At 35.4% G+C, this 22,465-nt stretch overlaps 1 protein-coding gene across 1 annotated transcript in view; it reads left to right on the plus strand.

Annotated features, from left to right (window-relative positions):
* Tbc1d5 (TBC1 domain family member 5) overlaps positions 1–22,465 on the plus strand; it is a 545,741-nt gene that overhangs the window by 270,033 nt on the left and 253,243 nt on the right. The window contains exon 5 of the mRNA XM_074043845.1: positions 928–997. Within this exon, the coding sequence (XP_073899946.1) occupies positions 928–997 (70 nt within the window). The remainder of the gene's footprint in view (positions 1–927; positions 998–22,465) is intronic.

Here is a 22,465-nt window from a genome sequence, read left to right on the forward strand (position 1 = left end):
GTTTAGAACAATAAATAGTAGTATTCTGTGGTTTCATAAAAACTGTATTCTAAGTGTATATTTAAAAAATTAAACTATTAAATTTCGGCCCAGAATATGTATTTTATATTGGGGCATTGCTAAACATTTTTTTAAGTTTTTAGTAAATTTGTTTTTAAACTGATATGTGTGAATTTGTTCTAAATTTGATTTTACAAATATTCCAATTTCTTGAGTGAATTTTTTCTAAATGTTATTATTACAGGAGACATAGTACCTCCTTGTGGTATTTTTTCATGTTTTAAATTCCCAAACTTCTAGCAGTTTAGACGTATAAAGTTAACAATTAAAACATGAAGTTTTGGGAAAGAGCATTAAGGTACATGATCAGGTCATTAAATTGGGTTCTTGATCACTGCCTCCTAAGTCTAGCCTCAGTTTCCCTCTCTGCATAGGAAATTTGTAGATGGTGGAGATATGAGGAGCTGGAAAGCATTCCAGTTCTGCTCTCTGCCCTCTCTCTTCTCTGCTCTGGATGTACAAGTGGTCAGGATAGGTGGTGAAGGTCATGTAACAAAACATTGCCTTTGTTTATAAACATTAGCATAGAACTAAATGGTTTGTAAGTTTTAGTTTGTCTGTGATTCCTAAGAAATTGCCTGCATCATATCTTTTGTTCCTGTTAGCAATTACTTTGGTAGTGTTATTATCCAATTTAGGAGTGGTGTTGGTTTATGTTTTTGCATCTGAATAAATTTTTTTGCCTAAAAGGCTCTGAATACAAAAGACAGCTTGGGAGAATGGTAAGGGAATATACATGTGCTTTTTTTTTGTTTTGTTTTGTTTTTTTGACTATTACACTGCATAAAGCTGCCATGGTAGTTTTTCACCTGAAATACTCAGTTTTGTAATTTCCATGATTTCAGTGTTTTTATTTTTTTTTTCCAGGAGATTCAAATAAAAATGGAAGAAGAGCAAGTTCTACCTTAGAATATGAGGGGACTTTTAATTCATATAGGTAGGTGATCATGACACATAGTTTTATGAGATAACATATAAAACACATGATTTTATAGGATTAATACTCTTAGAATAGTAAGGAACTGCTACTGTGCTTTCATAGAACAACATATGTGAAGAACATTGTGATATGTGGTTGTCTGCAGATTGAGTAACTGATAAGGCAAATTCTTGAATAAATGGACTTACTGCAGACATCTGTTACTGTCCTGTAGTAGTATGATTCAAATGAATGTACATGAAGTATTAAGCTTCATTGAAATTTATTTTTGTTTGGGTCTTCCCATCTTTCTGTTACAGTTCTAATAGCTATCTTTTATTTAAATTTCTTGCTAAAACAGAGTGTACTATTCACAAGTGCCTAAGGAAACTTAAAATGTCATTCATGTTGAATTAAATGTTGTTTGCTAACATCCTGTTTGGAAATAGCAAATAGGGACAGTAACATCTCAATTAGTAATCTTTAAAAATGGACACACTAGTTAAGAAAATATGTGTTTTATCTCTTTTATTATTAATGGTCTCCTTATGACTTAGATTTTGGTTAAGTAAATTTTTTTTTTGTTTTGTCTCTTATATCGGAAAAGCTAGGAAGAAGAAAGATTAAAGTATTTCCAGTAACATTTGAAAAATTGTATACTGAACCAAAATGATATAAAGACTTGGTTGTTTTCTTTTAGGATTCAGTATTAGTATATTTAAACATTATAGATGGCAATGCAGGTTACTGAAGCAATGCTTTAATTGGAGTACATTGTCCCTATGACTAATTAGTTCTAATAATGTGTAGCGCTGTAAAATATATGTGAGAACCACTATACACTTGGAAACTCATTTGAATATTAAACTGTCTCTCCTTTTATATAATAAATATTGAATTTATGCTTAGTTTATATTTTCATTTTCATACACATTCTATTTCCTTAATTGGAACTATATTTATTTTTTGTTTCAAGTCCCAGACAGGCCTTTAACATCTAGAGAAGAGCCTTGTATACATGAGGCACTTAATAAGAATATAGTAAATGAGAAAGTTTTACAGTTTATTTATGAATTTCAGAAATTAGATGGCAGTTGAAATACTTAACATCTTTTTTTTGGGGGGTCTGTATAAATAATCAGTTGTTCAAGTGTCACCAATACTAAAAAAGGCTTATGTTCCGATGGTGTTCTAGAAGGGTATTGTAACAGCAGTAAAGCTCATATGCTGTCATTATATTTCTACGGTTGCCATCCTACCTTATAAATGTTGCAGTTCTCCAAATCCTTCTTTTAGCCTTGAAGTATAATATAAAGCTTGAAATTTGACATATTAAGTAATAGGTAGAATCCCCTATCTGAACATGTCATAGATGATCACAACAAAAACGAGAAAAACTGAATATAAAAGATAGTAAATAAACATTCATGACTTGGCATATACCTGAGGAATGTTAATATGAAAATATATATGAAATCTATGATGATAGTATTATTAAGTATAAATGCAATACAAACCAAGACAAAAGGAAAAAAGATATATTTTGAAGGAAGAAAATTTCCTTCAAATGTGTACATCCTTTGTTGATGACTTATATTTTACATTTGTAGTTCAACTAATCATAGTAAATAGTGGACATAATATGTTAAGAGTGTTTTAGGTGAAGACAGCATTATTTTCTAGTTTGTTTTATCCTTGAATAGTTTGATAATTAATGTATCCTAGTATTATTGAATGATTATATTTTGAAAATGAATTCTTAATGCAACTTTACACAATAAATACTATTTATTAACTAAATATTTTTAATCAGTGCCTGCCAGTGTTGTAGTGTTAGGTTATTAATTCATTATTGTAATTAAAAAGGCAAGATAAAAAGCTCAGGTACTACAGTATGTGAGCGCAGGCTTTTAATAGTTGGCAGGCCAGCACCGCTATTAAATAGTATTATAGTATTTAAGGTGTGAAATGAGTATTTTTCTACTCAGTAGGCAGTAGCTCTTATAATATAATTAGCTTACTTGTGAATTTGACACTTGGGTTAAATGTAGAATTCATAGAAGCACAGCACTAGGGTATATTTTCATATTAAATTTAACTGACAAAAACCTAGAAGTTGTTGCAACAGAATCATCAGGAAAACTTACTTTTGAAAATGAAAAATTATTCTTCTGTTGGCATTACAGCTCTTTTAAACTAACTAGAAATAGGTTATCATAAAAATGTGCATCAAACATTTTTTCTGTAAGTTTTGTCTCTGCATTATTTAAACTGCCTCAGAAATCCTGACTTCTCTTTATAGTTCAACAACTTAGTTCTTAAGCTTAGCACCAGCATCCTTAAGCTACATATACTTTAGTCTCTCATCTATGAAATGGGTAATATGATTTCTAACCTGCCTCCTCCTCACAATTTTTTAAAGACTGAAATCAGCATTAAAATAAAGCCTTTTGAAAATCCAAGTACAAAGCCATGGTATGATTAATTTGTATTTATCCCATGTGAACTAATAACTTTCTTGCCTCAGTATTCACCACTGAACATTGAATACCCTTTTGTAGCATATTACCGAGGTTTCTTTATGTCATTCTTTTTATTTGCCAGGGAGGGGGGCATACTAGGGTGTAAAATAATGGACTCGAGTTTATACTGAGGTTTTAATGTCTAAATTCAGCCTTGAGTTGACCACCTACATCTATGTTCTTTATTTGCATTGCTTGTTTTAATATAGTTTTAGATTGGAAGGTTTCGAGGACCCATAATTTCTGTGGGTTTTTGCTTATTATTTTTTTTGTCAGGAATAATATCTTAAACATAGTGTGTTGGTTGAAGTGCTGATTGCAGATACTTTGAAGACTTTGAAACAAGTCTTAATCTCACTTTCCTCACCTTTAAAGCAAGGTTAATAAAGTACAGTTGATACAAGGAATATAATAGAATGTCACTTGCTGAAATAAATGCTGAATAAATATTAGTTGTGTTAATGTTCGAGCCAATGTCATCATCACCATCATTGTCATTATCATTAACCTTTTGTTATTCTAGAAATTAGAGAGACCAAAAGGAAAAAAAAATAGGCTTTATAGAAAAATATCATTTGTCTGTTAGCAGAAAGGGAGCTTAAGAAGGAGCTTAATTTGTGGTTTAAAGCTTTCAATCTCTGAAATAGTGTTTCACATCACCTTTTTATAACAAATAATACGCCTTGAATAGGTGAAATAAAGATGTTTTAGTAATAAATTTAGAGATGGAACTTTAACAAATAAGTTTTAAATTTAAAATTAGTGTACCCGAACTAAAGCTTTATGTGCCTCATGCTCACTTTTTATGGCCTAGGAGACTTTACCTTGGATTTGTATCTTGTGGTTTGGGTTCATTGAGAGAGAGAAAGAGAGAGAGAGAGAGAGAGAGAGAGAGAGAGAGAGAGAAAGCTGTATTTAACTCCGGAGGCACCAGTGTGAGCATTATGATGCCTGAGCAATAGAGTAGATCTTCCTTTGGAAGTTTTGGTTAAAATTTGACCATACCTCTCTCAACTAGTTTGCAGATGATGTGCTAAAATGAAATGTTTATAAGAATTGAAACAATAGAATTGAGAATTGAGAATTGTTTTTATAGAATATATCTTAGAATTTTAAAGACCAGTGTTAATGTTCTCTGTTAAATTATGAGCTTTCTTTATTTCTTATGTAACCGTTAAAACTGAGAAAGTCTTGCTGGATATGAAAGAACAGTAGTTCCTTGGCTCTCAGTTTGCAGATGTCTGACAGCACAGGGCTACAAGCTAGAAAGAATTTCTAGCTTGTCTCTCCTCTTCCCAAGGGCAGCTGACCTTCTTCTCGCCAAAAGAGGCAAGCCCCTTGCCAGCACATATGACTACAGACTATTACATTAATCTGTTTAGCTGTAGTACCAGCTGCTTGCATGTTTTTAATTATCTTATTAGATGGTATAAGAGTGACCTATGAAATAAATTGAAGGTGAACATTTTAAAACTTTCTTTTTATTACTCTGTATTCCTAAATATCTATTTTTTATTAAATTATAACTTTCTACAAAAGCTCATAGGAAATCTATATAGTTTTTGAGTGAATATATGCTTTTTCCAAGTATAAAGTCGTAACTCCCAATATAGAAAATAACTTCATTTTTGCCTCATTTATTGATAAGACTTAGATTGTGTTTTGTAACCAGAAATCCATGGTAAATTTGGCTTACTAGCCAATTTAGTTAGAGAAAGCTCAGGCCAGTTATTTGCCATTCTCTTAGAAATTCAAAATATTGCTTACTTTTCACACATCATCCTGGCATTATATAAATGGCATAGGATAGAATATAAATCATTGTAGCTTGTTAAAATAAGTTTGTATTTTATATGTAACTCTCATTCCTACATTCTGTATGTACAGTATAAATCATCTAGTTTAATTATTTTTTCAATTTAATTTCACATGGCACCATTTATGAGTGTATTTTCCCAAGCTATGCTGTTAGGAAAAATGTACTGTCTTAGGGATTTTAACAATTGGGTAATTTTCCAAAAATAATTTGTGCACATTTGTTTTTTTGGCAGTGCTGGAGTTTGAATTCAGGCCCTTAATGCTTGCTAGGCAGTTGCTCTCCCATTTGAGTCCTCAGCCCTCCAATAATAATTTGTAAACACGTTGTTGACTTCAAGAAACACACTTCATGTTTCCATATTTGTTCAAGAAGGATCACAGCATTTACAGTTAAATGATAATTTGAGAAAACACTGTCACAATATTGCCTTTTGTTCTTATCTCCATAATGAAACACCTTTGAGATTTGGGGGTTGGGGAATCATATGTGAATGATAAATATGTCTTCTTTTATAATGTTACTATTTTTATGACAGTGGAACTGGTCAGTTTTTATACCTCTCAATAACACGTGATTTCTCTGAACTGACTATTGATCACCTTGGGCTCTGAAAATGTTACCTCCATTAAAAAATTAACTGATTCATTTATGTTTGCAGCCTTAACTTAACAACTTATACTGGTTTGAGCACGCATGTGATTTTTTTTAAATTCTTTCCTTCAGAAACCCCTTCTAGCCCCTTTTTATTATCTATAGCCTTACTTTAAGGGAAGAGTTTTTCAAGTTTCTTTATTTACATAGTCAGTTGTAAGCTCCATCATACCATTCTTTATCTTCTTCCATTTAGTCTTTTTTCTCATTACCCTGCTTTTAATCGGAAAAAAATAGTTTATGAACTTGAAGTTGACTTAAAGTCTTGTTGTTCGTCATCTTTATTTTTTAAAGATAAACCAAGCAAATTACAATGGGGTACAGAAGATTTGAGATTTCTAATAGCTAATGTACTATAGTACCTGGGCTTTATTCCATTATCTTACACTTTTTAAGACATACACACCCCTGGGCATGCCTGAGACTGCAGATAGTACTGAACCCTATAACTTTTTGTCCTTTCCAGATTAACTAAGCACTTATCACACAGCAGTTTGAAGTACAGCAGCAAAATTAGCATGAATTTTATTTTCCTTCACAAATTTACAGATAAAAGATTCATTTCTACTGTAAATCAACCTCAGCATATGATATTTTTCTTTCCTATTAAGCCAAGAAGTTTCACCTTTTCACTTAAAGGAAGCTCTTTTTACCTCCTTGGCAACCTAATTGCAGACATCACTACTTTTGCACTTTGCAGTGTTACAAGTGACTAATGAACATGTAGCATGTTCAGCCTGGGTGTGCTGGGCAGAGGGATTATCTACATCTTGGGTAGGATGAGAGGAATAATGTGAGGTTGCTTCACTGTAGTCATAATGACACACAATTTAAAACTTATGAAGTGTTTATTTTTAGAGTTTTCTTTTTTTTTTCCATTTTTCTTTTATTATTCATATGTGCATACAAGGCTTGGTTCATTTCTCCCCCCTGCCCCCACCCCCTCCCTTACCACCCGCCCCCTCCCTCAATACCCAGCAGAAACTATTTTGCCCTTATTTCTAATTTTGTTGTAGAGAGAGTATAAGCAATAATAGGAAGGAACAAGGGTTTTTGCTGGTTGAGATAAGGATAGCTATACAGGGCATTGACTCACATTGATTTCCTGTGCGTGGGTATTACCTTCTAGGTTAATTCTTTTTGATCTAACCTTTTCTCTAGTACCTGTTCCCCTTTTCCTATTGGCCTCAGTTGCTTTAAGGTATCTGCTTTAGTTTCTCTGCGTTAAGGGCAACAAATGCTAGCTAGTTTTTTAGGTGTCTTACCTATCCTCACCCCTCCCTTGTGTGCTCTCGCTTTTATCATGTGCTCATAGTCCAATCCCCTTGTTGTGTTTGCCCTTGATCTAATGTCCACATATGAGGGAGAACATACGATTTTTGGTTTTTTGAGCCAGGCTAACCTCACTCAGAATGATGTTCTCCAATTCCATCCATTTACCAGCGAATGATAACATTTCATTCTTCTTCATGGCTGCATAAAATTCCATTGTGTATAGATACATTTTCTTAATCCATTCGTCAGTGGTGGGGCATCTTGGCTGTTTCCATAACTTGGCTATTGTGAATAGTGCCGCAATAAACATGCATGTGCAGGTGCCTCTGGAGTAACAGTCTTTTGGGTATATCCCCAAGAGTGGTATTGCTGGATCAAATGGTAGATCGATGTCCAGGTTTTTAAGTAGCCTCCAAATTTTTTTCCAGTGGTTGTACTAGTCTACATTCCCACCAACAGTGTAAGAGGGTTCCTTTTTCCCCGCATCCTCGCCAACACCTGTTGGTGGTGGTGTTGCTGATGATGGCTATTCTAACAGGGGTGAGGTGGAATCTTAGCATGGTTTTAATTTGCATTTCCTTTATTGCCAGAGATGGTGAGCATTTTTTCATGTGTTTTCTGGCCATTTGAATTTCTTCTTTTGAGAAAGTTCTGTTTAGTTCACGTGCCCATTTCTTTATTGGTTCATTAGTTTTGGGAGAATTTAGTTTTTTAAGTTCCCTGTATATTCTGGTTATCAGTCCTTTGTCTGATGTATAGTTGGCAAATATTTTCTCCCACTCTGTGGGTGTTCTCTTCAGTTTAGAGACCATTTCTTTTGATGAACAGAAGCTTTTTAGTTTTATGAGGTCCCATTTATCTATGCTATCTCTCAGTTGCTGTGCTGCTGGGGTTTCATTGAGAAAGTTCTTACCTATACCTACTAACTCCAGAGTATTTCCTACTCTTTCTTGTATCATCTTAAGAGTTTGGGGTCTGATATTAAGATCCTTGATCCATTTTGAGTTAATCTTGGTATAGGGTGATATACATGGGTCTAGTTTCAGTTTTTTGCAGACTGCTAACCAGTTTTCCCAGCAGTTTTTGTTGAAGAGGCTGCTATTTCTCCATCGTATATTTTTAGCTCCTTTGTCAAAGATAAGTTGCTCATAGTTGTGTGGCTTCATATCTGGATCCTCTATTCTGTTCCACTGGTCTTCATGTCTGTTTTTGTGCCAGTACCATGCTGTTTTTATTGTTATTGCTTTGTAATATAGTTTGAAGTCAGGTATTGTGATACCTCCAGCATTGTTCTTTTGACGGAGTATTGCCTTGGCTATTCATGGCCTCTTGTGTTTCCATATAAATTTAACAGTAGATTTTTCAATCTCTTTAATGAATGTCATTGGAATTTTGATGGGAATTGCATTAAACATGTAGATTACTTTTGGGAGTATCGACATTTTTACTATGTTGATTCTACCAATCCATGAGCATGGGAGATCTCTCCACTTTCTATAGTCTTCCTCAATCTCTTTCCTCAGAAGTGTATAGTTTTCCTTGTAGAGGTCTTTCACATCTTTTGTTAGGTTTACACCTAGGTATTTGATTTTTTTTTGAGGCCATTGTAAATGGAATTGTTTTTATACATTCTTTTTCAGTTTGCTCATTGTTAGTGTATAGAAATGCTAATGATTTTTCTATGTTGATTTTATATCCTGCTATGTTGCTATAGCTATTGATGATGTCTAGAAGCTTCTGAGTAGAGTTTTTTGGGTCTTTAAGGTATAGGATCATGTCGTCTGCAGATAGGGATATTTTGACAGTTTCTTTACCTATTTGTATTCCTTTTATTCCTTCTTCTTGCCTAATTGCTCTGGCTAGGAATTCCAGTACTATGTTGAATAGGAGTGGAGATAGTGGGCATCCTTGTCTGGTTCCTGATTTTAGAGGGAATGGTTTCAGTTTTTCTCCATTAAGTATAATGCTGGCTGTAGGTTTGTCATATATACCTTTTATAATGTTGAGGAACTTTCCTTCTATTCCTAGTTTTCTTAGAGCTTTTATTATGAAATGATGTTGGATCTTATCAAAGGCTTTTTCTGCATCTATTGAGATGATCAAGTTTTTTTTGTCTTTGCTTCTGTTAATGTGGTTTATTACGTTTATTGATTTTCATATGTTGAACCACCCCTGCATCCATGGGATGAAGCCTACCTGGTCGTGGTGAATAATCTTTTTGATGTGTTGCTGAATTCGGTTTGCCATTATTTTGTTGAGGATTTTTGCATCAGTGTTCATTGAGGAGATTGGCCTATAGTTCTCCTTTTGGAGGTATCTTGGCCTGGTTTTGGGATAAGTGTAATACTGGCTTCATAAAATGTGTTTGGCAGTTTTCCTTCCCTTTCTATTTCGTGGAACAGTTTAAGGAGGGTTGGTATCAGTTCTTCTTTAAAGGTCTGATAGAATTCAGCAGAGAATCCATCAGGTCCTGGACTTTTCTTTTTGCGGAGACTCTTGATTGCTGCTTCAATTTCATTTTGTGTTATAGGTCTATTCAGGTGATTAATTTCCTCTTGGTTCAGTTTTGGATGATCATAATGTATCTAGAAATCTGTCCATTTCTTTTAGATTTTCAAAATATTTGAATATAGGTTCTCAAAGTAGTCTCTGATGATTTCCTGGACTTCCATGGTGTTTGTTGTTATCTCCCCTTTTGCATTCCTAATTCTACTAATTTGGGTTTTTTCTCTCCTCATTTTAGTCAGGTTTGCCAGGGGTCTATCGATCTTGTTTATTTTTTCAAAGAACCAACTTTTTGTTTCATTAATTCTTTGTATGGTTTTTTTGGTTTCTATTTCGTTGATTTCAGCTCTTATTTTTATTATTTCTCTCCTTCTATTTGTATTGGGATTTGCTTGTTCTTGTTTTTCTAGGAGTTTGAGATGTATCATTAGGTCATTGATTTGGGATCTTTCAATCTTTTTAATATATGCACTCATGGCTATAAACTTTCCTCTCAAGACTGCCTTAGCTGTGTCCCATAGTTTCCGGTAGGTTGTGTTTTCATTTTCATTGACTTCCAGGAACTTTCTAGTTTCCTCTTTTACTGCATCGATGATCCATTCTTCATTAAGTAATGAGTTATTTAGTTTCCAGCTGTTTGCATGTTTTTTGTCTTTACTTTTGTTGTTGAGTTCTACTTTTACGGCATTGTGATCATAGTATGCACGGTATTATTTCTATTTTCTTATATTTGCTGAGATGTGCTTTGTGCCCTAGGATATGATCTATTTTGGAGAAGGTTCCATGGGCTGCTGAGAAGAATGTATATTGTGTAGAGGTTGGATGAAATGTTCTGTAGACATCTACTAGGTCCACTTGATCTATTGCATATTTTAGATCTTGGATTTCTTTATTGAGTTTTTGTTTGGATGACCTATCTATTGATGATAATGGAGTGTTAAAGTCTCCCACAATCACTGTGTTGGCATTTATATATGCTTTTAGGTCTTTCAGGGTATGTTTGATGAAATTGGGTGCGTTGACATTGGGTGCGTACAGATTAATGATTATTATTTCCTTTTGGTCTATTTCCCCTTTTATTAGTATGGAATGTCCTTCTTTATCTCCTTTGATCAATGTAGGTTTGAAGTCTACTTTGTCAGAGATAAGTATTGCTACTCCTGCTTGTTTTCGGGGGCCATTGGCTTGGTAAATCTTCTTCCAGCCTTTCATCCTAAGCATATGCTTATTTCTGTCGGTGAGATGAGTCTCCTGTAAGCAACAAATTGTTGGATCTTCTTTTTTAATCCATTTTGTCAAACGGTGTCTTTTGATGGGTGAATTAAGTCCATTAACATTAAGTGTTAGTACTGATAGGTATGTGGTGATTCCTGCCATTTAGTTGTCTTAGTTGTTTGAAGGTTTGATTGTGTGTACCTAACTTGATGTTACTCTCTACTGTTTTGCTTTTTCTTATCCTGTGGTTTGGTGCTGCCTGCCTTTCCATGGTTAAGTTAGGTGTCACTTTCTGTGTGCAGGATCCCTTGCAGAATCTTTTGTAATGGTGGCTTTGTGGTCACATATTGTTTTAGTTTCTGCTTATCATGGAAGACTTTTATTGCTCCATCTATTTTGAATGATAGCTTTGCTGGGTAGAGTATCCTGGGGTTGAAGTTATTTTCATTCAGTGCCCGGAAGATCTCACCCCACGCTCTTCTTGCTTTTAATGTTTCTGTTGAGAAGTCTGCTGTGATTTTGATGGGTTTACCTTTGTATGTTACTTGTTTTTTCTCTCTTACAGCCTTCAATATTCTTTCCTTAGTTTCTGAACTTGTTGTTTTAATGATATGTTGTGGAGTAGTTCTATTTTGATCTGGTCTATTTGGTGTCCTGGAGGCCTCTTGCATTTGTATGGGAATATCTTTCTCTAGATTTGGGAAATTTTCCGTTATTATTTTGTTGAATATATTATGCATTCCCTTCGCTTGCACCTCTTCTCCTTCTTCGATGCCCATGATTCTCAAGTTTGGTCTTTTGATGGAGTCAGTGAGTTCTTGCATTTTCTTTTCACAGGTCTTGAGTTGTTTAATTAATAGTTCTTCGGTTTTTCCTTTAATTACCATTTCATCTTCAAGTTCTGAGATTCTGTCTTCTGTTTGTTCTGTTCTGCTGGATTGGCCTTCCGTTTTGTTTTGCAGTAATGTTTCGTTCTTTTTTCTGAGGTTTTCCATATCCTGGCAGTTTTCTTCTTTATTGTTGTCTATTTTTGTCCTGAGTTCATTTATCCCTTTATTCATTGTGTTTTCTCTTTCACTTTGGTGTTTATACAGTGCTTCTATGGTTTCCTTTATTTCTTCTTTTGCTTTTTCAAAATCTCTATTTTTATTGTCTTGGAATTTCTTGAGTGTCTCCTGTACATTTTGGTTGACCCTATCCAGTATCATCTCTATAAAATTCTCATTGAGTACTTGTAGTATGTCTTCTTTTAAATTATTCTTGTGGGCTTCATTGGGTCCTTTGGCATAGTTTATCTTCATTTTGTTGGAGTCTTGATCTGAGTTTCTGTTCTCTTCATTCCCCTCTGGTTCCTGTACTAATTTTTTGCTGTGGGAAAACTGGTTTCCCTGTTTTTTCTGTCTTCCCGTCATTGTCCTTGGTGTTGTTACTGTCCCTGTACTGTGTGTAGTTAAGTATTTTCTAGCTTGTAATAATAACAATGGTAATATTTAGAATGGAAGAGTGAGCTGAGATGGAAAGCAAGAAGTTAAAGAAAAGGGGAAAACAAATATACAGACAAGAGGGAGAAAGCAGAACAAGGTATCAGACAAGAGAGTTTCAAAGGTATAAACAAGGAGTGTTAGTGTACTAATCGACAGTAAGCTGATCAGACATTAGAGAGACAGAGAGAGGATTGAAAATCAAAGATAAAAAAATAAAAAATAAGTAAATGGAAGTAATATCTATATATAAAAATGAATTAAAATAAAATGGAAAATAGAAAATTAAAAAAAAAAAAACAAAAAAACCCAAAAAACTTCCAAGTTTATATGCAATGCAGTTTCAGTCTTAATAATTTGGGTGTCCGTCTCAATCTCCAGTCCTGGAGTTGGTGCCTTAGATGTTGTTCTGTAGTTGTCTCATCAAAGGGGATGAATAAAGTAGAACAAAACTACACACACACACACACACACACACAGCCCCACCAAGTGTCCCCAGTTCAAATGCAATACAGTTTCAGTGTTTTTCGGCTTGCAGGTGTAATTCGGTTGTTCTCTCATCAAAGGTAGGGAGAAAAAGAAAAAAAAGCGTCTGGAGGCAGTTCTGAGAGTGGTATCTGCAACTGTGGCTTGCCTGCCTGCTGCTCTCAGCCTGTAGCTGGCGGCGTTATTTATGCAGATCTTTGGGGTGAGCTAGCACTCACCTGGTCCCACAGGCTTTGTTTGCTCAGAGTTCTCCTGTGTGGGAGCCTCTGCTACAGGCTTTCCCCTTTCCAAGCACTGGGAAAGGTGACACTGCACCCGCCTGCGTGTTTATTTACAGTTCATATGGGAGGTGGGTCTTCCCCCCTCTCCTGTGCAGTTTTCCTATCACCGCCGCTTTCACAAGCTTTCCTGCTCCTGCTTACTGGGCGGTGCTGCTGCTCCTGCCAGCCGCCATGTTTGTTTACAGTTCACGTGGGAAGTGGGTCTTTCCTCCCCTCCTGTGGAGTTTTCCTCCCTTCTCCACTCTCACAAGCTTCCCCACTCCTGGTTGCTGGGCGCGCCCCGCTACCGCCAGAGGCTTTCCGGTCCGCCCGGCTCATTTATTTACAGTCCCGGGAAGGAGTCCCTTCCCCCAATCTTCAGCGCTCAGGGCGCCCCACCCTCTTTCCAGCGTGTCTTAACTGCTCTTATTGCTTATTACTCAGTTTCTCTTTTTTTTTTTCCCGGGTGGATGTCAGTCTGTCCATGGGGCTATGCTGCTCTGGCCCAGGCTTGTCTGTGGGGGAACCGCGGTACCGCGAAGCTCACCTGGTCTGCGTCTTCCCAAGCCGTATGGGCGCCGGCCACTGGCGGCTCGGGGGCCTCCTCGGTTCTCCGTTTAACGTGAAGTGGAGATTCTCTGCGCCGGCTGGAGGTGTGGAGGGGTCAAAGTTATGCCTTTTCTCAGTGATTATGCCTGCAAAGTGTGTCTCCAGCGTCTCTCCAAGATTTCACTATAGGAGGGTCGCTTTCTGCTTCCTACCTCTAGCCGCTATCTTGGATTCCTCCGAGTTTCCATTTAATATCTTCAGAATCCTGGTAGGCAGCAGGGGGCGGGTGCTGACTAAAATCATAGAAAGTAATACTTCAAGTAAAGCACATTCCTGTATAAAAGTAATCAAATTGATAGCTGACAGACTGACAAAAATAGGCATAACGGAAATGTTACTAAAAGTGGAATGAAAAACTATAAAAACAAAGTAATTTGATATTTAATGCAGAGGCAAATAACCTTGTATTTTCCAAGTGTATATCACATTTGGACAAAAAATGACTTTTAAATCTTGGGAATGTTTTGGTACTCTTAACATTTTTGTGTTGATTCAAAGAATCACTTACGTTGTGTACATTTCATCATGCCAGGTAATCAAGGTATTACTGTGTACAAGCATGGTTTTAAAAATTAGTATAATTTTTTTCCTTTTCAGTTATACTGCTTGTACATCTCTATTTTGAAAATTCAAAATAAAAATGCTCTAAGAATTGAAACTTTTTTGAGTACCAATCACAGCAAAAAGTTCCGGGTTATGGAGCATTTCAAATTTCAGATTTTTTGGGGTTGAGACACTTCCCCAGTGAAATCTGCAATTATTCCAAAATTCAGAAGACTCCAAAATCTGAAATCCTTCTTGTCCAAGCATTTCAAACAAGGGTTACTCAACCTATAACTGAATGAGATTTTCTAATAGCTTTGGGTTGGAATCTTTCCTTACCTTTTCATAGGCTGGTATAAAATTGTTTCTAGATACTCCGAATCAACTTAAAGCAAATCATTGACCTTAAACTAAAATTTATACTATATCACCATTTATCTTCATTTTCAGTTATATTTCTTATTTGTTTGTTTTTAGCAAATCTGTTGCTGACCGTGGTTATATTAGACCCAAATCTTAAATCTAGTTATTTTCAGCATTGACCTTTTTGGTAACTAATAAAAGCAACACTGTCATCCATGACGATTTTTCTCTCCTAACTGTCATAGGTGTGTATGTGAGAAGAGGGAGGTAGGAGGAGATAGGCTTAGCTGGTGGTGGTAGTGACAGAAACACCACAGGGAGGTGATGAGATAGAGACAAGATCAAGAAGGTTCTGCATTCTATTTTAAACAAACAAAAATGCCATTTTGTTTTCTTTTACAAAATTGGAGAACACTAGGGCAGAACAGTTCCTCCCTGGGGGGATGAGGGGTGGTACCAGTGGGAGTGGGGAAGATGTGGGGAAAGGGTGTAGGAGGGTGAATATAGTGCATATGTATGTAAATGGAAAAATGAGACCTGTTGAAACTATTCCAAGAATGGGAGAATGGTGGAGGGGGTAAAATCAAATATGATATATTTGATATATAAAAAAACCTTTTGTAAATGCCACAATGTACCCCCACCCAGCACACCAATAAAAAAAGGTCTACATTTATATCTGATAGTTCTTATTAGTAGTACCATTCATTTAGAATAATTATATTCTGATTTACAACATATCTTATGGAATGACCTTGATTCATTTAAACATATGGTATTGTTTAATTTTTAATGTTTGTTTTCTTTCCCCAATTATGCTATATTTAATATGAGTTTATATGGTGTGTGTGTGAGTGAGTGAGAGGGAGAGAGAGAGAGACACAGAGAGAGAGAGAGAGAGAGAGAAAGAGAGAGAGAGAGAGTGTCTTGATATTCCTTGAACCTTTAGTCATTGCTGTCCAATACAAGAAGCACTAGCCACATGAGGCTCTTTAATTTTAGATTTAGATTAATTAAAATAAAACATGTAGTTCTTCAGGTACACTTAGCATTTCAATTTCTTAGTAGCTATATGTAATTAATGGTAACCATATCAGACACATATAAAACATTTCTGTCACCTCAGAAAATTCTGCTGGATAGTGCTGATCTAGAAGTTGTCAAGTGAATGATAAATTCAGATAAAATGTAATCCTTTTTAATCTTCTCAAGAGAAAATACTTATTTCAAGCATATATGTATTTCTATTTTTCTAACAGCCAGTAAATCAGCTCACTCTTGGAAAACATGCCTTAAGAGATAGAATAGGCTTTTAAGCAAGATGTCAGATTTTGCTAACTAAATACGTTTTTCTAAATTCCTGAAATAATAATTTGTTTTTGATTCTATAACCATTTCTTTTACAGTACTGCTTACATTATAGACTGTGTGGCAGTTTTTTTTTTTTTCTGGAGATACTGAGTTTGAACTCAGGACCTTGAGCTTGCTAGGGAGCTCTACCACTTGATCCATGCCCCTAGCCCTTTTTGCTTTCATTATTTTTCGAGATAGTATCTCAGTTTATGCCCTGGCCAGTCTAGACAATGATCTTCCTATTTATACCTCCTGCATAGTTGAGTCGAGGTCATGCCATCACACCCAGCTTTTATTTCTTGAGATGAGGTCTCCCTAATTTTTTGTTCAGACTGGCCTTGAACCACCTACCCTTCTCCAGCTCTTGAGTAATTAGGATGACATGTTTGAGCCACCACAAGGATTATAGGTTTGAGCCACTGTGCCCAGCCTAACAAATTCATTCTTTCTTCCTTTACTTTTGAGACACGGTCTGGCTACATTTGTCCAGGCTAGGCTTCAATTTGTAACCCCCTGCCTCAGCCTTTTGAGTAGCTGGGATTATAGGAGTTTTGGATTCCTTTATCATTTTAAAAGTTAGATATCAAGTCCATGCCAGTGATCACAAAGATCATGTAAATGAGGTGGAGTGGGAAGGAGGGTAGAAGAGGTATGCAGGGAGAAGTCTCATAGAAGTGGATTTTTTTTCTTACTTATTAGTTATATAAGAAATGCCAGTAAACCATGGAACATAAAATTATTTACTCCAGACAACATCACAGAGATCACCTGTTACAGGGTCCTTTTCTGACTTCATTTTTAAGTGCCAATCCTTTGACCATTATAGTGCATTTCATTTTTTAGAAAATTAAAAGTACTTTCATAAAATAAAAAAAACCTCAATATAACTTTTCTTGATTCCTTTTCTAAACGTATGATTATTTGAGTTTACCTGTTTTAATATGACCCTCAGTTTAGGAGCTCTTACACATTGTTTTTTGTAGGAAATAATACATTTTTAAGAGGGTGTTATCTCTATCAGTTCTCAACTGTTTTTAACTCAGTTCTTTTAACTTTTATAAATATTAAAATGGAGGGTCAACATTTTTCAATTTCAAGTGTAGTTCAAGTCTGAATCAAAATCTCTACACAGTGAACTATTCTTTGCCTTTGTGTCAGTGGGACATTACCATAGGAGCACATGTTTTATCTATGAAGAAGTCCATTTTAAGCTTATGGGTAATTGTGCATTCTATCTTTGTATGTATTTATATACATGTAAGTTATAAGCCCTGATGTTTCATTACGAAGAGGAGTGAAAAGCTTTAAATAAAAGAAAGTTTTTCCTGATACAGGAAGCAAAAAAGCCAGTACAGTTTCTAATTGCCTTTTAGAGACTCTGAGTTCCCTCATTACCTGTGATTTAAGCTAAAAATGAGGTAATTATAGATAACATCAGTGTTTATCTGGTTGATCTTGGCACCTGCAGTCCTAATGTTGTAGCTTACCCATATCTGGAGCCACACTTTACAATCTGATGCTGACATACCTAATTTACACTTCTCATATTTCCACTGATTTCAGTTAGATGTGCCTTATTCTATTTGAATAGTATCTTCAAAATCATACCTGTAAAATGGTATTACATGGAATGTTGGAATTACAGTACAGTACTTTCACTGCTAGGAATCTTTGACTAATGTATTTCTCTACATATTAGAAGCAGATTAAAATTTTTCTCTCCTCCCTTTGCATTTTATAAAACAAATGTTATCATAATTAATATGGCAGTTTTTGAAATAAAAGCATGTACTACAAATTATAAAATGAATGTGTAAACTTCTTTTGTATCAGTTCAACTGTCTTTGTGATTTCCCAAACTTTACACATTCTACTCATCCATCTGTGATCTAATCCTTCTCACAGGTTATCTCCATCCTGCCCTGGCCTTTTTTTGCAGGGGACGGATTGAGATGGTCTTGCTATATGGATCACACTAGTCTACAATTCTGAATCCTCCTACCTTAGCCTCCAGACTGCTGGGATTACAGGCATGTACCACCAAACTAGACCTTCCCTGACCTTTTGTTCCATTATCTTTCTATTTAGATTTCAAGCAAGTAATGAGGATTGTCTGGCTGTACTTACAAACTACATGGCTATCTCTGAGAGTACCCTCTGCCATACTAACCACTTGCCATACCTCCCAGAAACCAGAAGTAGGTCCCTTCCTTCTCTTTCTTCTCCCACTCTGTGTGACTTGGGCTTCCCGGTGGTGAAGAACCCTTCTCTTACCTACTCAGCAATTTCATTATCAGTAGAAGTCAGTAGCTCTCTGAATACTTTCCCCTTATTGTAGTTGTTTGGGTTGCACCCATAGAAACATTGTTCCTTGTCCAAAAAGTGCCTGAAAAATAGAGTAGAAAGCATGCTATAAAAATATACAATTTTCTATAGTATATCACAGTTTGAATCAGTGATTCAAAATTTATAGTCGTAAGTACATAATTTAGTCATTTATGCATCATTTAGGTTATAAAAGTATTTAAACAATTAAATTTAGAAGTTACTACTATAATATCAATTTCATGTGTGTATTTTGGAAAAAAAACATTTAATATATAATTGGAAATAGATATTGCTTTATAATCATCAGCTGTATTTAACACTGCATGTTCAAATTGATTCCCATGTAAGAAATAAAGAAAACATTGAAGGAGGCTTAACTACTTAAATAGGTCTTACTGGGGGAAGACATCAGCTTTGCACAGTGGCAGTGTTGTAGCCCATGAGGATTATCGCAGGCCTGAGTATTGCTAAGAGATAGAAGCCATCAGTTGTTACTGCAAAACTTGATTTCATGTTCTGAAAAATGATTACTACACTCATGAGTGGCTGAAAGTGTTTCTTAACATAGCATTCTCAGTGCCTCCAAGGCCATCACTTCTAATCCATTAGCATTAGCGTGGGAAGCAAAGCCTATCATCCCTGCTTCAGCCTGCTTGAAGCTGACTATTTTCAGGGCCCTGGTGCCTGCAAAGTAGAGTAGTTGCCACTAGATGGCACTAGTGCTTCTCAAAGGGAATCCACAAGACCCAGGTCTTTATTTTGTGATTTTACAGGTTGTTCTTAACTGCTCACAATAGCAGTTGTTAAATTATCTTCTCAGACTGACTGTTGGGAACTTATCTCTGTGTCCTTAGACTTAATATTCAGAAACTGACAATCTGAGCAGGAAAACATAAGGACACATTTCTGTCCCCGCCTTGTTGCCAGAAGTCATTTTTGCTTCCAATCTCTGGATTATCATGTGCTCCTTTAGTGTTACTTGTCTTCCGTGTTACTTCAGGAAAGTGCTTTTCTTAATTCTCATTCCTTTGTTTTCTTGACAGTAACTTAATTTTTCTGAACCTTACCTTCCTCATTTGTAATGAGAGGTTAAAAATACATGCCCCAAGAGAGTTGTTATAGAGGTCAGAACTGATTTGCCTAACATATTATATTGAAATAGACTTTAAAACATTTTAATGGCATTATTGTCAGTTTAAGACAATTTAGCAATTGCCTTTCCTTTTTTTTTTTTTTTTGCTAATTAAACTGAAAAATTCTACCATCAACTCCTTTCTTCCCTGTTGTTTTCCCATGTCTTCCTCCAAGTTTAAGAGCAGAGCAGCTCCACCATTCATTTTTATGATTGTAAAAGGATTTAGAAATACTAAACCTTTCAACATTTTGCCTCTGGAGCTTCTTTAACTTCTGATAGCTCAGTTCATGGGAGTAGAACTTCAGTGCCTTCTTTTATATACTGAATTTTAATTTTAAGTATAAAACCATTTGTCCATTCTCTATAGTATCAGCATGCTTTGCATCAATCCTATTATTATTGGTTTACACATTCAACTATCCACTCCCTTAACTTGACACTTTTAAAAAAATATCTGAGTAGTAAGTACATAGTAGGAACTTAGTATATATTTATTTACTTTGTGTCGCCGTTTTTTGATGAAACATTATTCCAGAGAAGAGAACAATTAATAGATTATCTGTGGCCTTTGTTCACCTCTGTTGTTAAAACTTTCATCAGTTTGAGATGTTATGCCTTAATTACAGCTGTAAGTACCCATGAATAAATTTAAGTGATTATAAATTTTGGAGATAATGTTTCTAATTCATATGCCTCAGTCTCCTTTTCTCTGTACCAACACTGTAATCAAGGTTCAGAGTCTTATTTAAGCTAGCAGATAATTATCCTTCATTACATAAGTAGCATGTAACTTGACCTTAAAAGCCTGCTTCACTTGGTAGGATGGAGTGAGTCAAGGGACCAGCTGTGCTGGTGTGTCCACAGTTTCTTAGAACCCGTGAATAGGTGCTCATTTTAGGAGAAACTAATAGTCATTGCCTCATACTTGTTTCTCTTATTCAGAATTATTGGCATTTTCAGGCCTGACAGTACCTTGTTTCTTACAAATGATGGCTCCTTTTGGCCTCAGAATACATTTAAATCTGTGCTTTTTATTCATAGGCCACAAGTTATTTAACTATATATCAAGGTTTCTAGATGTACTCCTCTTGGATACGTGTTGTTTATCTCATCTTTGACTGTTACTAAAAACTAGATAAATACAAAACTTGAACAATATCATATGTGGGTATATATGTGAAACTGTTTGAAAATAGAAAATATTTAAAATACTACAGCTAATAGAAATGTGTATAAATGGTTTTAAAAAATCAAACATACAAGTTTTCAGTGTGGTCAAGAATTATGTAAGCAATAGAAATAGCAATAAGAGGAAATAATATTCTAAATTATGCAAAAATTAAAAAGCTTCATTATGTTGAAAATCAAGCTAATTGAATTTTAAAAAAAGAAAGCATGCTTGAGAAAGTTATGGTGTCTTTTATGTATGAAAAACTCCTCTCTTGGATCAATAATAAAACATCTAAAGTATAAACAATATTACTGTTAACAAAAATATTAACTTTTTAAAAGTTATGTGCTGTGTACCCTTTTGAAACTTTTCGGGTATTCTTTTAATCCTCATGATACTTTTTTTTTCTGGCGTGGGGATGGAGTCTACAGCCTTGTATATGCTAGTCAAGAGCTTTACTACAGAGCTACATTCCCAGCCCTTATAATAATTCTTCAAGGTAGATGCTGTTATTATTCCATTTCACAGAAGGGGAACTTAAGGCACAGGGAGGTTAAGTAATTTGTTCATGCTGGCACAGGCAGTAATTAGCTGGCAAATTGGATACTGTTTCTGACTGTGTGGTTGACTTTTGGATCCCAGGAGTTTGGCTCTCCTGTTCACACTCTTAACTGCTGCCCTATAGTGCTTAAAATGGGCAACAGACAAAAACAGAAGTTGAGTAAAGAATAAAACAAGAATTTTTTTTCACTAATAATACAAATACTAATTTTTTCTCACTAATAGAGTAATAAGATTAAGAAATTGCTGTGGAGTGATGGAGGAAATGCATGTGGTTGAAACTTATATCTGATTTATACACTGAGTCACATGCATCTGTTGGCAAAAGGCTTGGTGATCAGTGCTATAGGCTGGGTATTCTCCTGGTGGCAGTAGGGAATGTGTCATTGCTTTCAATCACGCCTTTGGAACTCTGTGGGAAAGTTGTGTCTTGCCCAGAGGTCAGATGTTTGAACTTTAGGTGTACAGTTGGTTGCATTCATGCCATGAGCATGATACGCATGATTGTTCCTTCTCAAAATGAGTGGAATCTAGCCATTGACAGCTGTTCGTATATTCTAGAAACTGAGGGGTTAGTAGCTTTTTAAAGGAACTCTCTCTAAAGAGATTGCCTCCAGGGTTTCAGCTTTGATAATAAATTTTAGATCATAAGTCAATTTTATTATGGCATCATGAAATTTGAGAGTAATTTTATGAAGCTGATCTCAGTAGCCTCAACTGTTGACAAATGATTCTTGATGTTTAGTTTGGTGCAAGATGCTGGGAATATAGGTCTAATTCCTTTATTCAAACTCAGTAGATGGTTTGGGACAATTAATTTCCAATTGTGTCCCAGTAGAGCAGATTTACTTGTATATTAATGAGGCACAGGTGTTAGGCCCCTGGTGTCTGCATGCCTGGGAGGCATATTTCAGTTGTTTATCTACTGAGCCATAGGTACTGCAAGGTATTCAGGCTTGCCTTTAACAGTTTTTACAGTGAGGCTTTTTAATTTTTTGATGTTTTCTTCAAATTTTTCCACACCTGTTAAAATTTTAAAACTGGTCATGTAGAAAGAACTTGCAGAGATTCAATGGTAAATAGCACTAACAGTTAAAGAAAACAGTCTTCTATTACATTTAACTGCCTGCCTGGCCTAACATTACAGAGAAATGGTTTATTTCATGTGAGAAGCCATTGTAATCAACAGAACACTTTTTTTTGTTGTAT

This window comes from Castor canadensis, chromosome 10, assembly GCF_047511655.1.
Source record: "Castor canadensis chromosome 10, mCasCan1.hap1v2, whole genome shotgun sequence".
Classification (NCBI taxonomy): Eukaryota; Metazoa; Chordata; class Mammalia; order Rodentia; family Castoridae; genus Castor; species Castor canadensis.